Source organism: Corythoichthys intestinalis, chromosome 15 (genome assembly GCF_030265065.1).
Source record: "Corythoichthys intestinalis isolate RoL2023-P3 chromosome 15, ASM3026506v1, whole genome shotgun sequence".
NCBI lineage: Eukaryota > Metazoa > Chordata > Actinopteri > Syngnathiformes > Syngnathidae > Corythoichthys > Corythoichthys intestinalis.
Window position 1 is genome coordinate 22446671 of NC_080409.1, and position 22108 is coordinate 22468778.

Genomic DNA, 22108 nt, shown 5'->3' on the forward strand with positions numbered 1-22108 from the left:
TACGAGATGTAAGTCGTACTATTGCCACGAGAAAAAAAGTCGCATTAGTACATCGGGTAACGTAGCTGTAATCAGCTACGCATTTTACATACATGTACTGTAGCTGAGAGGTACAACATTAGCCTGGCTAATGAAATATTTCAAATATATCTTTGTTATGGTTCTTCTTGGGGGAAAAAATGAAGGAAAAAAAATTCGCTGTGGCACGACATGGTGAGGCTGTCCGACTCCGATGCAGCCCACCACCACAGCTTCAAAAAATCCTAGGGGAAACACTGTATCCCACTCTTAAGAAAAAATATTTTAGCCGTAAAACAATGTATGCACACGCAGCATAGCAATATTAATTCAGAAGAAATATAACAAGATATTAATAAAATGAATAGTTTTACTTTAAAGTTTAGGTAGTTAAACTGATATGATATACAATATATTTTTAATCATTTATATATCGTTTTGTTGTCTGGTTAATACTTTCCAATGAAGGTTATGTATACAGGATTTGTCTTGAAATGTTTATTGTATTTTCATTGAAATTGATTATTTGTATGGCACGGGTCTCCAAACCGGTCCTCAATGGCCGCTGTGGGGCCTGGTTTTTGTTTCAACCGATCGAGTACCGACAGTTTAACCAATGAAGTTTCTGCTAAAACAAGCAGCACCTGACTGCAATCAACTGATTACACTTGTAAGACACCAGATCGGTGCAGAGGTGTTGTCTTGTTTTGTTAGAATGAAATCGAATGAAATCATGTGCCCGCCGCAGCCCTATGTGGAATAGTTTGGAGACCACTGAATTATGGCATAAACAATGAAGTCATTTTATAGACAGAGATATATAGAGATATATTATAATCAATTGGATACCTAAAACTTGCTTTGAAAAATAAATTCTTTAATTTGTTTATTCAGGTTGATCATAGAGCTAGTACAGAAAATGAATCCAACTCCAGTTCAGACTTGCAGTACTTTGAGCGCCCCAAGTCAGACAGTCACAGTCTAGACACATTTTCTTAATTTTTCTCTGAAAGTGCACGAAATTGATGCATTTTACAATAAAATGTTAAAAAAAAAAAAAAAAAAAAATTCTCCCCGGGGGGACATGCTCCCGGACCCCCCTAGGGGTTCTGTGTTTCCTTTCATAAAGCGATTCTTGTGGGCTGGGCTGAGTCAAAGTCCAGGGCTGCTTTTTAGTCCCAGTCCGCCCCTGCATGTGACATTCAATTATGGGGAGTGGTGAGTAAGTAAGTAAGAAAAAATAATAATTTAGGGGCCATTCCAGATTTATTTGATATTCTAAGAATTATTTTCAACCCAAATTTTTTTTGGGGGGGGGGTGGGGGGGGTGGAGCGTGGGTTTTATTATTTTCTTATTTTTTATTTTTATTATTAATTAGATTTGGTCTCAAGGCACGTAACGTTTCACCGAAAATCTTTCAATCTTTCATTCAAATTTGAAGTGCAAGACGCAAAATGTCCTCCGATTTAAAACGACACACATTTTTTGTGTCATTCTGCTGTTTGCTAGTGCCTCATTTAGAAGCATTTGTCAGCATGCCGTCAGTGATTTGTGAACTTCATTTCCCAGGGTGCACCATAATATGACGTTGTGTTCCACTATTGGCTACGACCACTCCGCCCTTTTGCTCTCCTACCTCAGTACACTCGAGTTCTGTCAACACATGGAAACTGCAGAAGATCAACAGAACCATGGCTTCCAACCTGAGCTGTGGCTTCCATGACATACACGAGAGTGTGCGACGTGTCAGAAAAGTCTTGATTCAGTGCGTAAGAGGAGCCAGTCGGAGAAGTTTCCCTAGTGCGACTCACAAGAACGATTTTGCACTTGGGGATTCCACTTTAGCATTCCCCGAATCTGGGAAAACCTTGACAAAACAGGTAAATATTTAATGTTTGTTTTCATAATTAGTATGTTGTTTAATCATCACTGTTATAATTCTAGAGTAAATTAAACGGGGTGTTTGTTGCCTTGGGGGCAACTTCAGCGGTAGCACCAGGTGTATGTGGGCTAATTTTTAACTTTGAATCGGCTCTTATATATTCGTTTTACAGAAATCTTACCTTAAAAATAAACACTACCCAGATGTTCGTCAAGCAATATGACATATTGACATTAAAAGTGGCCATACTTACTGCCTAATGTAGGACAGACCTTCCTTTAGATATGTCTCTCATCCTGCAAAGCCCCAAGCAGGACCCTTATTTGTCCTCTATTTTTTAATTTCACCTGAACGCAACACACTCCAGTGTGTTCGTGAGTGCTTGCTACAAATAGGCAATGTCGGTTCGCTGCTTACTACGTTAGTTGTAGTTTTTTAAATAATTGTAAATATTGTGAAATATCTTTTTACTCAACAAACACACAGAGAAAAAAAAAACCTTACCTCACATCCGTGTAGTGTAGTGTTGTGTTTTAAACATTTTCACATTTTATATGCCCGCTTACATGGTGTTTTTTCCTTACTGTCTTGCTGTAGCCTGTTTGTATAAATCAAAGTTCATAAAGGTTGTGAAACTTGCCGAACATCAATGGAGGAGATTATTTCTAGATCATAAACTGCATAAATGTTCTATAAAGAACTGCTGTTGTCACGATACTAAGATTTTCAACTCAATATCAACTCACAAAAAGTACTTGAACACCATTTTTGATACTACATTAAAAAACAAACAAACAAACAAAAAAACCTACTACATAAATTAAAATGTTATTTTTTACTCTTCTAGTGCCATTGACGATGATAATTAAAACTCTTTAAATTAGTTTATGACTAGGAGACTACCAAACCATTTGACATCGGACCATGGCAATGTTGATTTGCTGCCATCCTTCCACTTCAAATGGATTGGACGTATAGCACAGTCAGTGGCAGCCAATGAGTTGAAAAGGATAATGCAAATATATACTCCTTTACTGTCAAGACTAGTACATAATCAAATTTACCCAGTGACCTGTGTTTGTGCAAAAACAAACATGCCTGCGTGGGTTTTCTCCGAGTACTCCGCCCCCCCCCCCCCCCCCCCCCACATCCCAAAAACATGCATGGTAGGCTGATCGAACACTCTAAATTGTCCTAGGTATGAGTGTGTATGCGAATGGTTGTTTGTCTTGTTGTGCCCTGCGATTGGTTGGCAACCGATTCAGGGTGTACCCTGAAAATGAATGAATGAATAGCGTAGTATCAACACTTTTGCAATGAAATAAAGTATCCGGATTCAACATTTCAGTATGTATACTTTGTTACGCGTCGATACTTTTGACAACTCCATCAGAAAATTGTAGGAAGTATGTTGGAGTTCGATGTTTGGATGATTCTTTCCTCATTAAATGCTACAAACTGTCCTAATTTTTGGTGTTTTGGATATGGCTACACTAATTTACACTGAGATGAAATGCCCCCCCCCCCCCCCCCCCCCAAAAAAAAAAAAGACTAGATAGCTAGAATGTGTACATCCTGAATCAGCAGCTCATTTACAACTAGTGACTCAGAGCAGGATGCTGTTCTTCTAGCTCCTTTGGTTTTATCTTGTCTTCTTGAACGTGCATAGAATATTTTGGAGTCAGTAAGCTTTTAGCATGAAGCGAACGTTGCTTTTACTGTCATCCTGGACAAGTTAAGTGTTTCAACTTTCAATTGATTTGGTGGAGCGGGAAACAAATACTCACTTAATATTTAAACACTCTCAAGATACGTTGACATGGTGTTGAGCCATCCCTGGTTTAACTAATTACAATTCTATTCACAATGGATATTTTGGTTTTGGAACTTTTTGTTTGTGTGCCGGGAGTGGGCAATTCTAAGGGACAATCAGATGTCACGGTGAGGGTGAATTCCTCGCAATAAGTTCAGCATGTGTGACCAAACGCTAAGTCTTGTGTTAGCCTTTTTTTTTGTTCAAAGAACAGCCGTACACAATTTCACAGGCAAAGGTCATCATTATTACATGAAACCATGCACTACTGCAATGTGACTCACTCGGGAATCCTTCACCACTTCTAAATGATTAGCCAGCATTTTAGTTCAGCCACCTGTCATAAATGCAAAAAACATTTTCAGTTTTAGCAGTGGTTTGTTTGATGTCTTTTGTTGTATAGATGAAATCATTTAAACAGCAATGAAATACTTTAATTGTAATACAGTCCTAATTGTATTCACAAACTGCCTCTCAAGTGGAAAAATACATTTCAAGGTGGTTTGACCATAGAAAAGTCATTTATAATCACTGTAGTCACGAGGAATCACTCATCTGACTTTTCTTCAGGAGGAGCTAAGAGACCACAACATTCCCTTTTCGTCGTTCTTGACGGACAACTTTGGCCGGAGACACAATTACTTACGCATCTCCTTGACTGAGAAATGCAACCTGCGCTGTAAGTCTGCCTGCTATGTCTGTTGAAGTTGGCATCTTTAGGATATTTAGACTCATGACTCTTTCGAGTTACTGAGTGACAGTGTTGCTGAGATAAGTGCCGACGAGCGTGCAGCTGAAGTGTAAAGCAGTTAAACACTACCTATCTTTTGAATATTAGTCACCTTCAGTGTTGTCACATATTACTTGAAAAGGTAATTTAGTTACTGATTATGCCTTAAAAAAAAAAATCTAGTCACTTTACTGATTACTTTATTATCAAAGTAACTTAGTTACTTTAAAAGTAGTTTATTAGTTACTTTTTACCAATTTTTCTCCCTTTGCCGCCTCAACATAAGAATGACAGCAGAAATATGTCATTGCTTGGTATTGACTTTCCGATAATTGAATTTAAAAGGAAAAATCTAAATTTTTCACATAAGGCTTAATCTTCGAGTTAGCGGCGGTTTAATTAGTCGATGGAGTTGATTTCAACCACCATTGACCCGTGCTAGGTAGGCCACTTCGGAGCCCTGAAACTAACAAATACCTGACAAACTGCATGGAATTTCTTTAAACTAACTTGAAGATTAAGCCTAATGTCAAAAATTATGAATTTCGGGTTACGGTTTAGAGGTTAGGATTAACAACATATCATAGCTAATGTAAAACAATGCAAATAAACTGGACAATCATCAATAACACACAAATGAATTGCACAGTGCAATAAACACAAAGGTGGGGTCGGGCGAGGATGCGCGCACACAACCCGGAAGTACGCCGTATACACACGCGGTCAATCAACTGGATTTACAACACATCCCAAAGATGCTAAACGAACACATGACCTCATGGCATAAATGTGCAACACGAATATGATGTGCACAATGCTTGCTGACTTGGAGCGATGACTACCCGCCGTTGCAAAGGCAAAGCTACGAAACGGCCATGTATTAAGCAGCTTCAACCTATCGCTGGAACCCTCCAGAATGAAGGAATAATACTCACGTTCATTCATGGAGGCACACAGATCAACATTCCCTCCCACATCTCAACAGGTAGCTACACTCTGCTCGAATGTGCACCCATGCTGGCACACGCCTTTTTCAGTCCCAAAACATTTAGCATGTGTGACTCAAGACCAAAACAGAAGGTAACTGTGAGAGGTTACCATGGAAAAGAACACGAAGTGCGAACCTTTCTTACATTTTGTATTCAAAATGGTCTTCGCACATGACTACAATATTCTTCATTCTACATACAACATGAGGCAATAACAAAATAGTAAGGCACAGACACTAAGGAAACTAACTTTAAACAGATTACTGCTTTGGTAAAAAGAACACGATTGATTACTTGTTACTGAAAGAAAGTAATCAGATTACAGTAGTGACAACACTGGTAACCGTCTAGAATTTAAATTGTAGTAGTTCGTCACAGTTTATAAATGTTTGAATAAGCACATTTACCCATACGTAAACAATTATATTTGTGGTACTGTATACAATTGTGAGAGTGAAAAGTGCCCGCAATCCTGATAAAAATAACAACTGTAAAAATAAAAATATAACGATTCAGCCGATTGAATATATGGAGTACTGAATTGTGCAGTTTAGGTTTTCAATAGACAACTCAGTTTCGTTCTTTTTTTGTCCTGGTCATCTTCAGGCCAGTACTGCATGCCAGAGGAGGGCGTCAAGCTTACACCAAGAGGCCAGCTTCTGGGTACGACTGAAATACTGACCCTAGCCCGCCTCTTTGTCAAAGAGGGCGTAGAGAAGATTCGTCTCACTGGAGGAGAGCCGCTCATCAGACCTGATGTGCTGGACATCATCGGTAACACGTAACTTGAAGCAATCAGCGTCACTTTCCCTTGTGACTTTTAAGATGGACCCAACAATTCTTTCCTTGTCGAAATATGCAGCAAGCAAAACTAATTGGTCACGACACGTGTACCTTGTCTAATGTTTTACAGCACAAATTAGTGAGTTAGTGTGGATGTCGCAAGGATAACAGGATTATGACTACTGTTGTCACGATACAAGCATGTGGCTTTTAAAAACTAAATTAAAACTCTTTATATGAGTTTTTAACTTGTAGACATTCAATCCATCTGAAGTGGGAGGTTTGTTAGCAAATGAACTAGCACTGTCAATGGCAGTTATAAGTTAAGAAAGAAAATGCAAAAATACAGTATACTCCATTACTATCAAGAGTAGTGCAAACTCAAAATTGATGTTGTCAACAAATTTCTGCTGATCTGTGCTGATCTGTGCTCGAATATATATAGCTGCAATCGAATATCATATCCGTATATCACACAAAATATCAGTGTTGATACCTTGATACTTTTCGATACTTTTGACAGCCCTAGTCGTGACTGGTGAAAAATGTTACTGGGCTTAACGAGGTAGCAGGATCATTAGACATCTAAAGGTCGACCAATATATCAGCCAGCCGATATACCCGGCGGATAAATTGACTTAAACATTTAAAAAAAAAATTTTTTTTTTAAGATCTGTTATGGGCTTGCCAATATGATAGGAACTTATGTTCAGTGTATGAGTGAGGATCTTTCTTAAATAGCTGATACAGTGTAATCAGTGTGACAAAAGGAAGTACACTGCAAAAACACACCTCCTTAAAACTAGTTAAATTCCCTTGTTTTCAGTGTAATTCTAAAAGAAAGAAGTATCTGCCAGAGCTTCAAGTACCTTTTACTGAGATTTCTTGAAACAGGAAAAAAAACTATCTGAAAATAAGATTAACAGGCTTATTTTAAGCAATAAATTAGTATATTTAATCTTAAAAGAAGTTTGCTTCTCGGAAATGTTCTTAATTCAAGAATAGATATTGTTCAAAACATTATTTGAAAGAGTTTTTTTTTCTTGATTTAGGTGAAAAATTACCAACTATTAGATGTATGGGTTTAATAGGGACAAATACCGGTAGTCATATTTACCTAAAGTAAGTGGAATAATCTGACGCATTAATCTGTTAACTAGTCTTTACTCACTCAGTCACTCCAAAAATTGTTTTTCTAGATTTATGAAAAATAATCTGAGTAAGACATTATACATTTGCAGTCTAGGAGAAGAAGAAAAAAATACCTTTGAATATATGGCGGAAAACACTCAAGTGCCTTGAAGTTCAGCCCTGAGACTGCCAATTTGGCCAAATTTCAAATTTGTCCGATATGCCTGTGTGATACATCATTGGAAAGCTTAAAATCTCAATTTGAAGACCAATTTGAACTGGAGGGCATTTGAAAAAAAAAAAAAATGAAACCCCAAAACCCTAACCCGAGGTGAGACCATGAGAGAGCATAATTAAAGATACCATGACTTTAACGAGATGTTATCGCGTATCCAAAAACTTTGTGTAGCACGTCTCACCGAGTATCAAGACACCGCTGTGAATGGCCACAGCCGGACTTTTGGTGGATTTTATGGGTGAAACACGGTAATATAACAAAGGTCGCAATGCAGAAATTGCAGACATCAAGGAGTGGTCGGGATTTTCAAATATTTACCCTTTTAAACGTTTTTTTTTTTTTTTCTTTTCCAATTTTTCTTCGTTTGGATCAATTATTTATCATCTAAAATATCGGGGAAAAAGGGACAGTAACAAAAAAATACAACTAAGCAAAAGTTATGTAGTAGATATCCATGACCTACTTTCACACACTATTTTTTTCATTTTGATGTAATTTATTTAAACGTTTAAAATGTTCGAGTGAATAATTTTATAAAGTTTTTTTTTTATTTTATTTTTTTAAACTAAATATTAGACATCAATTAATGATTCTAAGATAAAAATGATAGACATTTGGAATACTAAATATAAATACTTACCTTCTTTTTATGGTTGGGTTGAAACAAAAGCAATTGCGCGGTGTCTATAAACAGGGGTCTCCAGGGTAAAACGGACAAATTAAAAATAGTTCGGGGGCTTAATGCGCCATGAAACTGCTATGGCAGCATATAGACATATTGTTCTATCAAACAAAGCAGTTCTTTTGGCTTAAAACAAAATACAGCAGTTTATTTTAAAGAGGGGTGCAAGAGCAGAAATTGCTTTTTCAGCCTTGTCCGTGTTTTCTGCTACATACATTTCTACTTGTGGTTCCCTTGCCTTTGATAATCAACGTGCTTTATATCCGCCTTAAATATTAGCTTATAAAATCGGTTATAGACATCAGCAATCAGCAAAAAAAAAACAAAAAAAACAACTTTATAATCATCTTTGGCGTATAAAATAATCCCTTATCAGTAGACCTCTTAGGGCATCCATGCATTTTATGGAGTGCCGTGTACGTCACTGACTCAGGGGCAGTTTACATGGCGACTCTGCGACACAAAGACGCAATGACTGAGTTGCGGACTCGCCTCGCATGCATATGGTGTCGGCGAAGACGAAAAATTCTGAATCCTGCCTCCAAAGTGGAGGAATCCGATTGCGGGGGGTTGAGAGGGGCTTCCTCGGCATGCATATCAAAGGCTCCTGCAGCGCGAGACCGCGTCGTTAACGTCAGCACTCGTACACGTCACATTGGGCATGCGCAGCGGTGCTACCAAACATTAAAAACAGCAAATATGGCGGAATGTCGGCTTTAATTTACCGTTTTAATAATATTTTTAAATTTAATATGTTAAACGTTTCAATTTTTGTGCCTTTTTGAGCCAAAGAAAAATGACATTGCTTCGAGTGGGCGAGCATATTTTTTTTCCGGGCTGAGGGAGCTTGGTGGGGTCAAAGTGCATCATTCTCTGTCGCCCAGTAAATCTGCACTGCCCCCTAGGGCCTGGCATGAATACTACATTGTTTTCATGCGGAATCGCGACATCGTTCAAATGGAGACGCAAATGCAAATGCAAATTTGACATTTTTCGTATTCTCGGAGAGTCACCATGTAAACGGCCCCTCAATTGTGAAGTAGGGCACAAGGTGCACTTCTTCTTCTTGCTCTTTATGGTTGTCCAGTATTATGATATGCTGTCCAGTAATAGTAATGGGATGATGAAGCTTCTTTTTTTTTATTTTTTATTTTTTTTCCCCCCTAAATTTAAAAAATATATATATTTATTTATTTAGAATTTTATTCAAGGATATGCTTAGTAGATTGATTAATTCATAGTAGTGTTGCTTCAACAAGGGTGATAACATCGTGTTCACTTGTGAAAACATTACTTTGAACAATTGTTCATTGATAATCATGAGTGTCTATTACAATAGGTTAGAGAAAAAAATGTTTTGCCAATCAGTTTTAGTCTCACTCATAATGTTAGGAACTGCTAAGATTGTCCATGCTGTAATACTCTTTTGTCGGGTCAATGTGAATACTGGCCTCTTTGTATGTGCAAAGGTTAAGCAGCTCTTCGTCTTTTTTTTTTTTTATCTTCGAGATCATTTTTTCAAACTTTTTCATCTCTGCAGCTGAATTGAGGAAGTTGGAGGGTCTGAAGACTATTGCGGTGACAACAAATGGCATAAACCTGGCCAGACTACTGCCCCTGCTGAAAGATGCGGGCCTCGACCTGATCAACATTAGTTTGGACTCACTAGTCCCTGCTAAATTTGAGTTCATTGTGAGGCGAAAAGGTATGACTTCTTTTTTTGTAATACATAAAACATTTGTTTGTTGGGTGTTAACAATTAGTGTTGCACCAATACCAATACAACACTGAAATGATGTAATCGGTATCTGAGAGTAACGTGTCGATACTGCGCAATATGCAATTTTCGGAATCTATTTTCTATTTTCCAACTGCTGGTTGTTCTACCCAAGATGGCCCTCAGTTCCACTCGCTGCCGTAAAAATAGGACCACTTGTTGCCCTTCTCATGATAATGATAGATGTCCCATCGCTGCCAGTCCCCCACTGCAAGTGAATTTGGTGTCTAGTCCTGTCAATGGCAGACAATGAGAGCAGTGTCTGGCCATGATAGCAATTACTTAACAGTCAAATGAGTGTGTAGTAATTTAGTATTACAAAAAATATGGAATCGGTGTAGTGGATACCACGCAGATGGGTGTCGGAATAAGGAGACAAAAAATGGTATGGGTGCAACACCTTTAACAATGAAAGCAATAGAAAATACAAAGTGTGTCAATTTTTTAGACATAAAAAAAAACACCAAAACACAGTTTTGAACAGTGAACAGTTTTGAATTTATGCTAGTGACAAAAAAGGCCGCAACCACATGAAGGAATTTACAAAACAAGCACACACTTACAAGCAGTCAGTCCATCAGTGGTACCATCAGGTTATATAAAATTGATTAACCCCTTCAGACACTCATTTTTTTCTCCTGGGAAAAAAAGAAAAAAAATCTTCGCTGATTTTTACTCTTCTCATTTACCGGAACAAAGTGCAAAATTGTCGGGGATATTTAATGCTTTTATTGGTTATTTTTAATGTTAATGTTGTTTTTGATGAAAAATGATCACTTACGTTTGCCTTTTTGAAGTTTTGTTTTGTCTCAGCCATTTTCAAAGAGCCAAAAATAGCAAAGAGGGCGTGCTAAACCTCATGATATGATTTCGATGAGTAAAGTTCACCCAGTAATCTTCCAGAAGTGGCAATAATAACTAAATTCAGTGTATTTATTGATTTAGAGACACGAACGCGTCATGTCTTAGAGCTGCATGCTCAGGTTTGAAGGGGTTAAATTTGACCAGTAATTAATTTTGGGGTATTATCCTCTCTCCAACCACTCCTGAAAATGTATGAAAATTGTTTGTTTAATGTTTATGTAGGATTTGCAGGAGACGGTCAACACCTATTACAAGTAGCAGATGTGTTATAAATAAATTCTAGCCGGACGAATGTTAGTATACAAGTTTGCACTGGATAAGACTGAGTCTTATATAGATATATAGGCCCTCCTCCCACAGTGACTTTTTAGACTCAAAAAGTTATGTTTTATTTGAACTTTTAAGGTCAAATGTAGGAATGTTGCACGAGAAAAAGATTCGATGGGCTACCCTGCACCGTGACGCCGTCCTACATCTTTTAATACTTTTGGCTGACAGTTCAAATCTGGACTGTGTCTGGCTGATGTGGGTACGTCTTGCATTGAGGCAGCAAAGTGACAGCAGGCTCAGCTCTGTCGTGGGCGTGTGAAGCGATTGCACAGATGGACCAAGTGAGATGAAAAAATAAGTTCCGGCTCGTAGAAAAAAAAGCAACTGTCTGAGCCATTCTGCTGTTTTTTTTTTTTTTTTTTAATCGAAAGAAAAGTTAACAGACTGAGTTAGTACATATGACTCATGGAAGCCAAAATAGAAATAATGTCTCACCAAATATAGTGAGCCCTATATAAGCTTTCATGCTCTTTTTTTACAGGGTTCCACAAGGTTATGGAAGGCATTGATAAGGCTATTGAAATGGGATACAATCCAGTCAAGGTATTTTTCTGTCTTTGTTTTTCTTCCATTTTCTTTTAAATGCAGTCGTAAAGAACAAGGTTTGAGACGGGACAGAGAGGAAAGAGAACGTAAAAAAAAGTAGGGCTGTCAAACGATTAAAATTTTTAATCGAGTTAATTATAGCTTAAAAATTAATTAATCGTAATTAATCGCAATTCAAACCATCTATAAAATATGCCATATTTTTATGTAAATTATTGTTGGAATGGAAAGATAAGACACAAGATGGATACAGTATATACATTCAACATACGGTACATAAGTACTGTATTTGTTATAAAATCAACAACAACAATCAACAAGATGGCATTAACATTATTAACATTCTGTTAAAGCGATCCATGGATAGAAAGACTTGTAGTTCTTAAAAGATAAATGTTAGTACAAGTTAGAGAAATTTTATATTAAAATCCCTCTTAATGTTTTCGTTTTAATAAAATTAGTAAAATTTTCAATCAAAAAATAAACTAGTAGCCCGCCATTGTTGATGTCATTAATTACACAATGCTCATGGGTGCTTAAACCCATAAAATCAGTCGCACCCAAGTGCCAGCAGAGGGCGACAAAACTCAAAAAACATTGCATATGGACACTTGGAAATTGCACTGTGCTGTCATTTTAATCTGTTTGAGCGGAGCACGTGTGTTAATTGCGTCAAATATTTTAACGTGATCAATTTAAAAAATGAATTAAGTAAAAGAAGTTAAAAATAAATAAATAAATAAAAAAAAAAAAGGAAACAATCCATTAAGAATGTCTTTTCAACGGCACATTAGCTAGCGCTAATAATGCATTTTATGAGGAAAAATTCATAAAACAAAAACAAAACGGTACGTAACTGACCGAACCAAAAATGCAAAATGGAAAGGTTCAATTCATCCACCTGATCCATTAGTTATCAGTGGACAGAGTTGTATGTGCTGGTGTGTGTGCACATCGTCTCCCTATGGTGACGTCACACAGGCTAGTAAACAATGTTTGGCCATGCTGATGAATTGGCAAAATCATAGGCGGAGTTTGACTTTTGTGGCGGGGGGCAAAACATGTTGATGACCCCAAAATGCAGTGTCAGCAATAAAATAAACTTACACAATAAATGCTCGGTTAGTAGCTTAACCCATGCTCGTAAATACAGGCATCCCAGCTGTGTGTGTGTGTGTGAGCGCATGCGTTTTTCTGTCTTAACAAGTGGAGAAGAAGAATGTGATATGTCCGGTGGTGGCACTTGTTGTACAATGAACATCTATAATTAGGCAAATTAAATTATTTTAGCGGTGTTCTCCGGCGTGTTCATGGTCTACATCGTCAATCCTTGGTTCTTGCTCAGTAGTTGTTGTCGCCTTTAAAAGCTTAGGTTTGAAAAAAATTACGTATGTTGATCTTGCGTCTTCTGTTCTCAAGTGGTTTTGGCTAAGCAAACCAAATGACCGTCTAAGGTGCTAGTCAGATGATCTGTTCGAAAAATAATTTGACCCATTAAAAAAAAAAAAAAAATCATTTCATTCATTTTTGTTGTTTGTTTTATTGCTTTACAAAGTTTATAGACAACATTTTACCAGCAAAGTCCTAATTTCCTAATTTTCAATTCATATATAGGAAAGTCAGTTACATGCTATGACACTTTTTGGCCACCGGGGCCCCCCCCTTAATCTCCGCGTATATTATTTGATTTTGTGAAGGTGAAGAAAGATTCCAGTTGATCTTGTTTTCTTGTAAAACACTGAATATCACCTTTGAATCCAGACTGCACATAAAGCAGTTCTCCTAAAATATAATTAAGTTAAAACATTTTCTTTCCAAACTACTAAATTCTAATTCCTCTCACCAAAACTTATGATGCAGCAGTATTTTTGCTTTACAAAAAGAAAATCACAAGGTTGAAGGAAATAGTTATATTAATTAATTAATTAATAAAAGTACAACAAGTCAATTATATCAGGTCTGTAAGTCATAATACCTTTTAATGCTGGAACAGTTTGAATGTGAGTCACATGTGAGCTTTCTAAACATGTCTGATAGGATTCACTAACAAAGGAGAGACAAAGTAATGAGGCCATATAGCAGCCGCAAAACAATTACCACACAGAGCCAATACACATTTCAATTCTACGTAACGTAACGTAACGTAACGTAACGTAACGTAGCAAATAGCGGCAGATATAAGTTGGGGTCGAGAAACTATGACTATGAATACCCAACCCAGTGCACTTAGATGCTCATAATTACCAAATTTCCGTGACCATACAGTAGCGTGCTAATGTATCTAACTGGCTCGAGACGTGATTGGTGGACAAAATCGGTTATTTTATTGATCGACCAATGACCGATTCCTCAAAATTTAAGAAAATTGATGGATTAGTTAACTTTTAGTACACAGTTTTAAACATATTGTGAAATTAATGTCTGTTGGCTGTTAGAGCTAACAATTAACATGTTGTGTCCTGATAGTGTACTGCTTTCATCTTTTTTCTATGCATTTTAGACTTTGAACCCCCACATTTGTGACCCCCAAAACCTTGGATTGGCATGTTTACTAACTCTTGTCTATTGATTACTCTGCTGTAGGTCAACTGTGTGGTCATGCGAGGCCTCAACGAAGACGAACTGCTTGATTTCGTAGCTCTGACAGAGAAGAAGCCTCTGGAAGTGCGCTTCATCGAATACATGCCATTTGATGGTTAGTCTGCACATTGAACAAGATAATGTTGATTGACTGAATTTCTCAAACAAGGCTGGACTGTATTTAAAAAAGTGTGAACAAAGTTCAAAATTAAGTAGAGCATACTGTTTTCAGAATTAAATTGCCTAAGGGTGTTTGGTACTGTTGATGATTTGGCAGTGCCATTCCCACATTAACCAGCTGTGTTTGTGTTCTTGTCTGTTCAGGCAACAAATGGAACTTCAAGAAGATGGTGAGCTACCAGGAGATGTTGGATCACATTAAACAGCAGTGGCCTGACCTGGAAATGCTTCAAACTGGAAAGTCGGACACAGCCAAGGTTTGTCTTCATGATTTAACTTTCAGCCGGTGCATTTACTATTGAAGAGAGAGAAAACGTAGAAGGAAAAATAATCTCCTTGTCTGCATGTTCTAACAGACATTCAAAGTGCCAGGCTTCAAAGGGCAGGTGGGCTTCATCACCTCCATGTCTGAGCATTTCTGCGGCTCATGTAACCGCTTACGCATCACTGCAGACGGCAACCTCAAGGTAAAAACTGTGTGTGCGCATACAGGTTTGTTTGTGTATGTCCGCCATAGTATCAGTTGTCCTCCCACGGTCCTTCAGGTGTGTTTATTCGGCAACTCTGAAGTATCCTTACGAGACATGTTACGTTCCGGTGCATCAGATGAAGAATTGTTGCAAATAATCGGCGCTGCAGTGGGCAGGAAGAAGAAGCAACACGCAGGTGAGATTGTGTATTTGAACAACTGTTAACTACTACTAATGTACGGCATTAACGGAGTGACTGCTTTTCAGGCATGTTCAACATCTCTCAAATGAAGAACAGACCTATGATCCTCATCGGTGGGTGACACTCCAGCTGTACGTACAAACTCATACACTAGTCTGTTGTAAGCAAATCATTGGTATCTCACCTTCCAATCTGTTGAAGCACATTTCAATCAATGACCGGCTATGCAATGAGATCCATTACAAGATTTGGGTCAGATATTATATTTTAGATAGAGTTGTCAAAATTATCAATACGTAAGTGTTGTGAGAAGTGTTGTTTTTGGCAGCCCTTTTAATTTTTGTCTTAGTCTTTTGGACGAAAATACTTATTAGTCTTAGTCATATTTAAGTCATTTCAAAATGTTTTCGTCTTCGTCTACTTTTAGTCGACGAAATCTCATACAAATTTAGTCTAGTTTTAGTTGACAGTTACTCAAAATGTTTTTGTAAAATTTAAAGTTTTAGTCCAAAAATAAAGTTTTCCAATAATTTCAAATAAACATACAGATATTGTAGAGCACATATTGTAGCATCTACAAGGACAACTTTGTGATGATCATACACACTCATCAGGAAAACAGTACATTATTTTAAATCAATTATACCTAGTTGGATGCCATGAATTGTATGTTTTAAAAAAAAGTTGTCCGAGTGTTTAACATCCTCCAGACTTACTGACCAGAAAAGCCAATTGGCTCTGCTTTAGGCTGGCTAGTGTTTTAAGAGTACACTTGCCATTCTGAAGCTAATGCTAACGTGAATGCTATGCTAACGCTAGGATTTACATTTAGCGTCTGATGATCACTGAGCACAGACCTTTAAAGGCCAGAGCAACATTGTATATTATTTCTTACCAAGATAAGAAAACACATCTTAGCGTGTTTCCAGACAAGCAAGATGGAGCGCAGCCTAGCTTGAGACACATCCTAAACTCCGGTGAGCAGGGAGAGTCGCAGCACATCTCACATGAGTGACATGACCCAAAAACTGCCACGATGCAAGCTGATGCACTACATGTACATTATATTGTAAATGTCACACGTTGTGAACATATGACAGAAACAATGTCTAATTTTCGTCTCGAAGTCGTCTCGTCAGACGAAAACTGTTATTCGTCTCGTTATGTTCTAGTCTCCCAAGCCACGTTTTTAGCTTATCGTCACGTCATCATCATGAAAAAATTGTTCGTCGACGAAATATTTTTGTTATCGGCATTGTTGACAAAAAACACTGATCTGGAGACAGTATTTAATTGCAAAAGTATGGACACATGGCTATTAATTGTGTTTGCATGATGACAGGTCACCAGAAATTTCTTGCCATGGGGTAAATTTGATTTTGCACTACTCTTGATAGTAATGGGGGATATTTTAACATTTTCGTTGTTAACTCGCTGGACTTCCTATAGATTTGAAGTGAGAGGGTTGGCAGGGCACTTTCACATTAGACCATGAGGACCTGGGTCCGGTTGAAGAGCTACCTCGCAACAACACTTGCAAATAACTTGATGAAAAGGTTCAGTATTCACACAGTGCCAACCGAACTTTCTGAATCGCATCACGTGGACGAAAGGCTCACTCATCGATTGGACAAATTTAGAAGAGGAAGCGTCACAGCAGCTGCACGTGATGCAGATTAAGCGCGCCCTGGTCCGCTTGCATTCACATGCGAAGCAGGGTGCGCTTAAAGTGGACCGAGACCCATGATTTTTGAGCGGACCACAGTTCGTTTGTTTGGTCCAAACTAGAGTTCGAATGCACGTCCACATTTACAAAACGAAGTGGACAATCTGAGAAAAAGAACTCTTGTCCATTTAAAACAGACCAAACAGTGCTAGTGTGAAAGCGCCCTCAGTCTTCGTAATGTAATGTTTAAGAGCCCACTGAGATGTTTTTCAGATGTGCCATGAAATTGTAGATTCTTGTTCTTGAACGACAATCTCTTGCTTCTGAAGTTCCAGACAGCCAAGCACCTTCATCAAACGACATCCTGGAGGGTTTCCACTTTGTCACTAAGGGTGTTAAAGAAGCTCTTAAGTGCCAGTCAGGCGGAGAAGAAGTCCCTAATAGAGTAAGCCTTATGTGCCTTCTAGACACAACTGCTTCAGCACTTGCGGGCTGCTGCTCAGCAAAAATAATGAGTGGTTTCTCATATCTTGATGGAAGGATCAAAACACTGCAGCACTTGTCTGACATAAAATTTTGTCACACTGTACCTTGGTATCACACTAACACTGATAATCTTAGCTGCTTAACCAGACACTTACAAATAAAAATCACAGTAAAAAGTACCCAATACAGTATCAGACAATATCACAAAAACACCTCTATCCAAGAACCCCACATCTCACAGTCTGCAAGTGAGACAAGCAACTCTCACCTGGACGGTACCCCAGAAGCCCAGCTGACGCACACAGACGCCCAAGGCCGAGCACGCATGGTGGATGTTGGCGGTAAAGCCCCAACGCGTCGAATAGCCACGGCCCGTGCAACTGTCCTTTTGGGCCCCGTTGCCTTTGGGCTGCTGCGGAAAAACCAGCTTGCTAAGGGCGACGCCATGGCCGTGGCTCAGCTGGCCGGTATCATGGGGGCTAAACATACCTCGGCCCTCCTCCCGCTCTGTCATCCGCTCCCTTTAGACCACGCCTCAGTCACCCTGCATTTGGAAGAGCAGAACAACGCTGTGGTTGTCACCGCGACCTGTCGCACCACCGGCAAGACAGGTGTCGAGATGGAGGCTTTGACTGCCGTTTCCGTAGCAGCTCTGAATGTTTATGACATGTGTAAGGCTGTGAGCCATGACATTATCATTACTGACATAAAACTACTGAGTAAGACTGGCGGGAAGAAGGACTTTCTACGACCTTCGACCTGAATCAATGTCTTGCACGCCATACTGACAGCGCTTTTCTGAACTGTGTGATCTTTGAGCTCATTACCCCAAAATTTATTGACTTCCTCCTTTTTATAGTACAAATACAGTGGACCCTCATGATACGAGCACAATCTGTTCCACAACCACGCTCATAACGTGAATGTACTTACATCATGAATGCATTTTCTCCATAAGAAATAATCGAATTCCTGTGCGTTTCAAACTTTTCATGACTCGTTACCCCTAAATAATAATTCAAGGCATCATTTTTTAGGCTAAATAACCTGAAAAGTATTTAAAGCATAAAATCAATGTTGTCTATACATAAGCACTTACCAGATTGTAGAACTTGAATGCTTTTAATCATTACAAAGATCACTAACATGCACTCACTGGAGAGGACTAGGATGAGGCAAGAGGTGGGCAGATGGATGGATTCTGTTGACGCAAGATGCTTGTATACCCTCTAGCGGAACGCTGAGACACTTGGGGAGACAAAGCAAGAGAGAGCTTGCATGCCACCTGGCGGGATGCTGAGGCACTCGGACATACGCTTGTACAGTGGTACCTATACTTACGAAATAAATTGGTTCTGGAAGTAGTTTCGTGAACTGAAAAATCTGTAAGTAGGGACGCGTTTTCCATGTAAATGCTAATCCGTTCCAAGCCCCCCAAAATTCAGACATACAGTGGGGCAAATAAGTATTTAGTCAACCACTAATTGTGCAAGTTCTCCCACTTGAAAATATTAGAGAGGGCTGTAACTGTCAACATGGTAAACCTCAACCATGAGCAACAGAATGTGGATTAAAAAAACAGAAAATCACATTGTTTGATTTTTAAACAATGTATTTGCAAATCATGGTGGAAAATAAGTATTTGGTCAATACCAAAAGTTCATCTCAATACTTTGTTATGTACCCTTTGTTGGCAATAATGGAGGCAAACGTTGTTTGTAACTCTTCACAAGCTTTTCACACACTGTTGCTGGTATTTTGGCCCATTCCTCCATGCAGATCTCCTCTAGAACAGTGGTGTTTTGGGGCTGTCGTTGGGCAGCACGGACTTTCAACTCCCTCCACAGATTTTCTTTGGGTTGAGATGTGGAGACTGGCTAGGCAACTCCAGGACCTTGAAATGCTTCTTACGAAGCCACTCATTTGTTACCCTGGCTGTGTGTTTGGAATCATTGTCATACTGAAAGACCCAGCCATGTGTTATCTTCCTATTGCAGATTCAGTCTTCCATACCTGGTGCAGGTCGACAATTTTGTCTCTGGTGTCCTTCGACAGCTCTTTGGTCTTGGCCATAGTGGAGTTTGGAGTGTGACTGACTGAGGTTGTGGACAGGTGTCTTTTATACCGATAATGAGTTAAAACAGGTGCCATGAATAGAGGTAATGAGTGGAGCCTCGTTAGACCTCATTAGAAGAAGTTAGACCCCTTTGACAGCTGGAAATCTTGCTTGTTTGTAGGTGACCCACTACTTATTTTCCACTCTAATTTGGAAATAAAATCTTTAAAAATCAAATAATGTGATTTTCTGTTTTTTTCACATTCTGTCTCTCATGGTTGAGGTTTACCCATTTAGTCAATTACAGGCCTCTCTATTCAAGTAGGAGAACTTGCACAATTGGTGGTTGACTAAATACTTATTTGCCCCACTGTAAGTCTTTTATTAAGCATGCAAATGTTTTAAAACATGTAACAAATACATGTTACAATTAGTGCTGCACAATGAACATAAAATGAGAGTTGTGCATAATGTAAAAAAAAAACAACAATAAAGAATAAAAGTTAATACACTCACATAAAGCTGTCGGAACACCTTATGTCCTATTGGGGCGAATGAAAAGGACGCTAGGATACACATATACACATACAGTAGAGGTCCGTCTTAGCCAATTAGATGCCATTAAGATGCTAGGCAATAGCCAATGGCAGAGCAGCTCTAAGTATGTTACGTTCAGTAAACTCTGGGAGCTGCAAGTAGCAGCTCATACTGTATTTTTGCCTTTCGTATCCTGAAATTTATTTTGTTAACAAGAGGCAATATTTTCCCGTTGAGGCGTGTCGTTGCCTGAAAATTCTGTATGTAGAGACGTTCGTAAGTAGAGGTAACACTGTCTAGTGAAAAATTATTTGCCTAACAAAACTTATTTGCTCTCATGACGATGCTCGTATTGTGAAAAACTCGTGAGTTGATTGTATCATGAGTGTCCTCTGTATATCCTACAAGTTTGATAATACAATTGGAACCAAATACATTACATCCACCTAATTACCTTTCTCAATTTGTATTGCTACCAGATACAAGAGTAACATGTCAGAATCTTTGTTATAGCTTTGTAGGAGCTACAAAATGCTAGGCTTAATAAAGTTTTCACTTGAACGGGAGCTATTCTTTCATCTATTTCCATACAATTTGTTAACCTGAAAAGTGTACCTATTCTATATTATAAAACCTACAAACTACCTTTAATGGCTGAATTGATATATTTTCCCTTAGATTTGATTAGATTGTGAAGGTGCCTCATCGTAAGGCTGGTGACAAACACCTGAACAGAAATATCCATGGTGGCGGCTAAAGGAGCCAGTGATGTAAATGATCTCCTAAACAGCACCGCCCACTGGAGACCTGGAGCAACGACAGGAATGTTTGGAACGCTTTCTGTAGGTTCCTAGTAAAGGCTGATTTATCCCTCTGAGTTGCGGTGATGGTGGACTTGTGCCGTTAACGCAGACCTGATTTACGACCCTACGCCGTAGTCTGACTACGCGTTACGTCAATGCGATGTGAACGTCTATCGGCTGTGATTGGTCCCCTCAGAACGTTTTTTCCGGTTCGGCACAACAACACCACCGTTTTCAAACATTCGCTAACGTCTTCTGTGTCGCATACGCTTCAACATTTGTATTAGCAACATTTGTTGTTCAAACTTGTTCAGCTGCAGCTGCAAACACACAAGTTCCATCTCCGTTGCCATTGCCGTCTATGACCAAATGAAAACTATAGGAATTCAACAAGAGCAATGTTGCCTCTAATGTTTCATGTGTCTGAGCAGACATGCAAGCTCCCTGAGCACACTTTGGACCACGGTGAGCAACATCAGATGTGTACACTGTAGCCACACACCAGTATCACTTCTGTTCAAAACCTCGGATCATAGCAATTTACATGGCTTATTAAACGAATGAAATTACAGCAGCAATTTTAATTAGTTTACTTTTAATATAATTGATTTGGCCCACTTAAAATAAAAAAGAGCGTTGTTCATGAGATGTGTACTATGTTATATGTGACAGTCCAGCTTTAACCATAGGAAGAGTCCTGCTTTGGCCTGGGTAATGTACAGTTGTGGCATGGGTGAGTTAATAAATAAAAAAAACATAATGAACAACCACAATGGGAGTACAATATATCAAACTCCCACATTAAAACTGTTCAGTTAATAAGGACACTCAAGATTCCTATTCACTGTGTCTGAGCCTAAAGTCTAAAATTAGATATTAATCAGGCATGAAAATCTCTCACCTTTCGGCGAAATTCGCCGTTTTGAAGTCAAAAAGGGCGACCTACGTGAATTGCATAGATCCGAGGAGAAATTCTTTTTGGGAGGGGGGTGGGGGGGTCGGGAGGTTTTATTTAATTATTATTATTATCATCATGTGATTAACTTAGTACGTAAACTGAGCACTTAAGAAATCCAGTCAGCAAATCCTTCTAGATGCTTCGCTGACGAGAACCAATCATCGGCCCAAACTGCGTTCCATTATTCTAATCGCGCGCAATCTTTACGTGTACATGGAGTGCTTAGAGAGCCTTTGGTTGCGTTGCAAAGCTGCGAAAACAAAAAGCAGGCCTTATCCAGAGTGGGGCAGACCAGAGCGCAGCATACACACTTCCCTGCATTTGCCAGCAGATTGAATTTGGTGAGTAATGCTTTCAATCGTTTTCATATTTTGCGATATAATAAA

The 22108-nt window shown here is 38.7% G+C and overlaps 1 protein-coding gene across 4 annotated transcripts; it reads left to right on the plus strand.

Annotated features, from left to right (window-relative positions):
* Positions 1-1646: 1646 nt before the first annotated feature.
* mocs1 (molybdenum cofactor synthesis 1) lies at positions 1647-21724 on the plus strand. Of its 4 annotated transcripts, none has more exons than XM_057860325.1 (11): positions 1647-1899; positions 4285-4393; positions 6040-6207; positions 9808-9972; positions 11720-11781; positions 14368-14479; positions 14689-14801; positions 14901-15011; positions 15090-15210; positions 15282-15347; positions 20640-21724. In XM_057860325.1, the coding sequence occupies exons 1-10, from the start codon at positions 1711-1713 to the stop codon at positions 15335-15337; spliced, it is 1206 nt and encodes a 401-aa protein (XP_057716308.1). In that variant the 5' UTR covers positions 1647-1710; the 3' UTR covers positions 15338-15347; positions 20640-21724. The 4 variants fall into 4 exon arrangements, with proteins under 4 accessions (XP_057716308.1, XP_057716306.1, XP_057716304.1 ...); XM_057860323.1 differs by having other exon boundaries at positions 15282-15329; XM_057860321.1 differs by lacking the exon at positions 20640-21724 and adding an exon at positions 17212-20627 and having other exon boundaries at positions 15282-15329.
* The last annotated feature ends 384 nt before the right edge of the window (positions 21725-22108 follow it).

Bases quoted from the DNA above. Each gene is read 5' to 3' on its own strand.
- mocs1 (XM_057860321.1), top strand. From the start codon at position 1,711: ATGGCTTCCAACCTGAGCTGTGGCTTCCATGACATACACGAGAGTGTG. The intron at 4,394-6,039 runs GTAAGTCTGCCT...GGTCATCTTCAG, and splicing joins TGAGAAATGCAACCTGCGCT to GCCAGTACTGCATGCCAGAG. The intron at 11,782-14,367 runs GTATTTTTCTGT...ACTCTGCTGTAG, and splicing joins TGGGATACAATCCAGTCAAG to GTCAACTGTGTGGTCATGCG.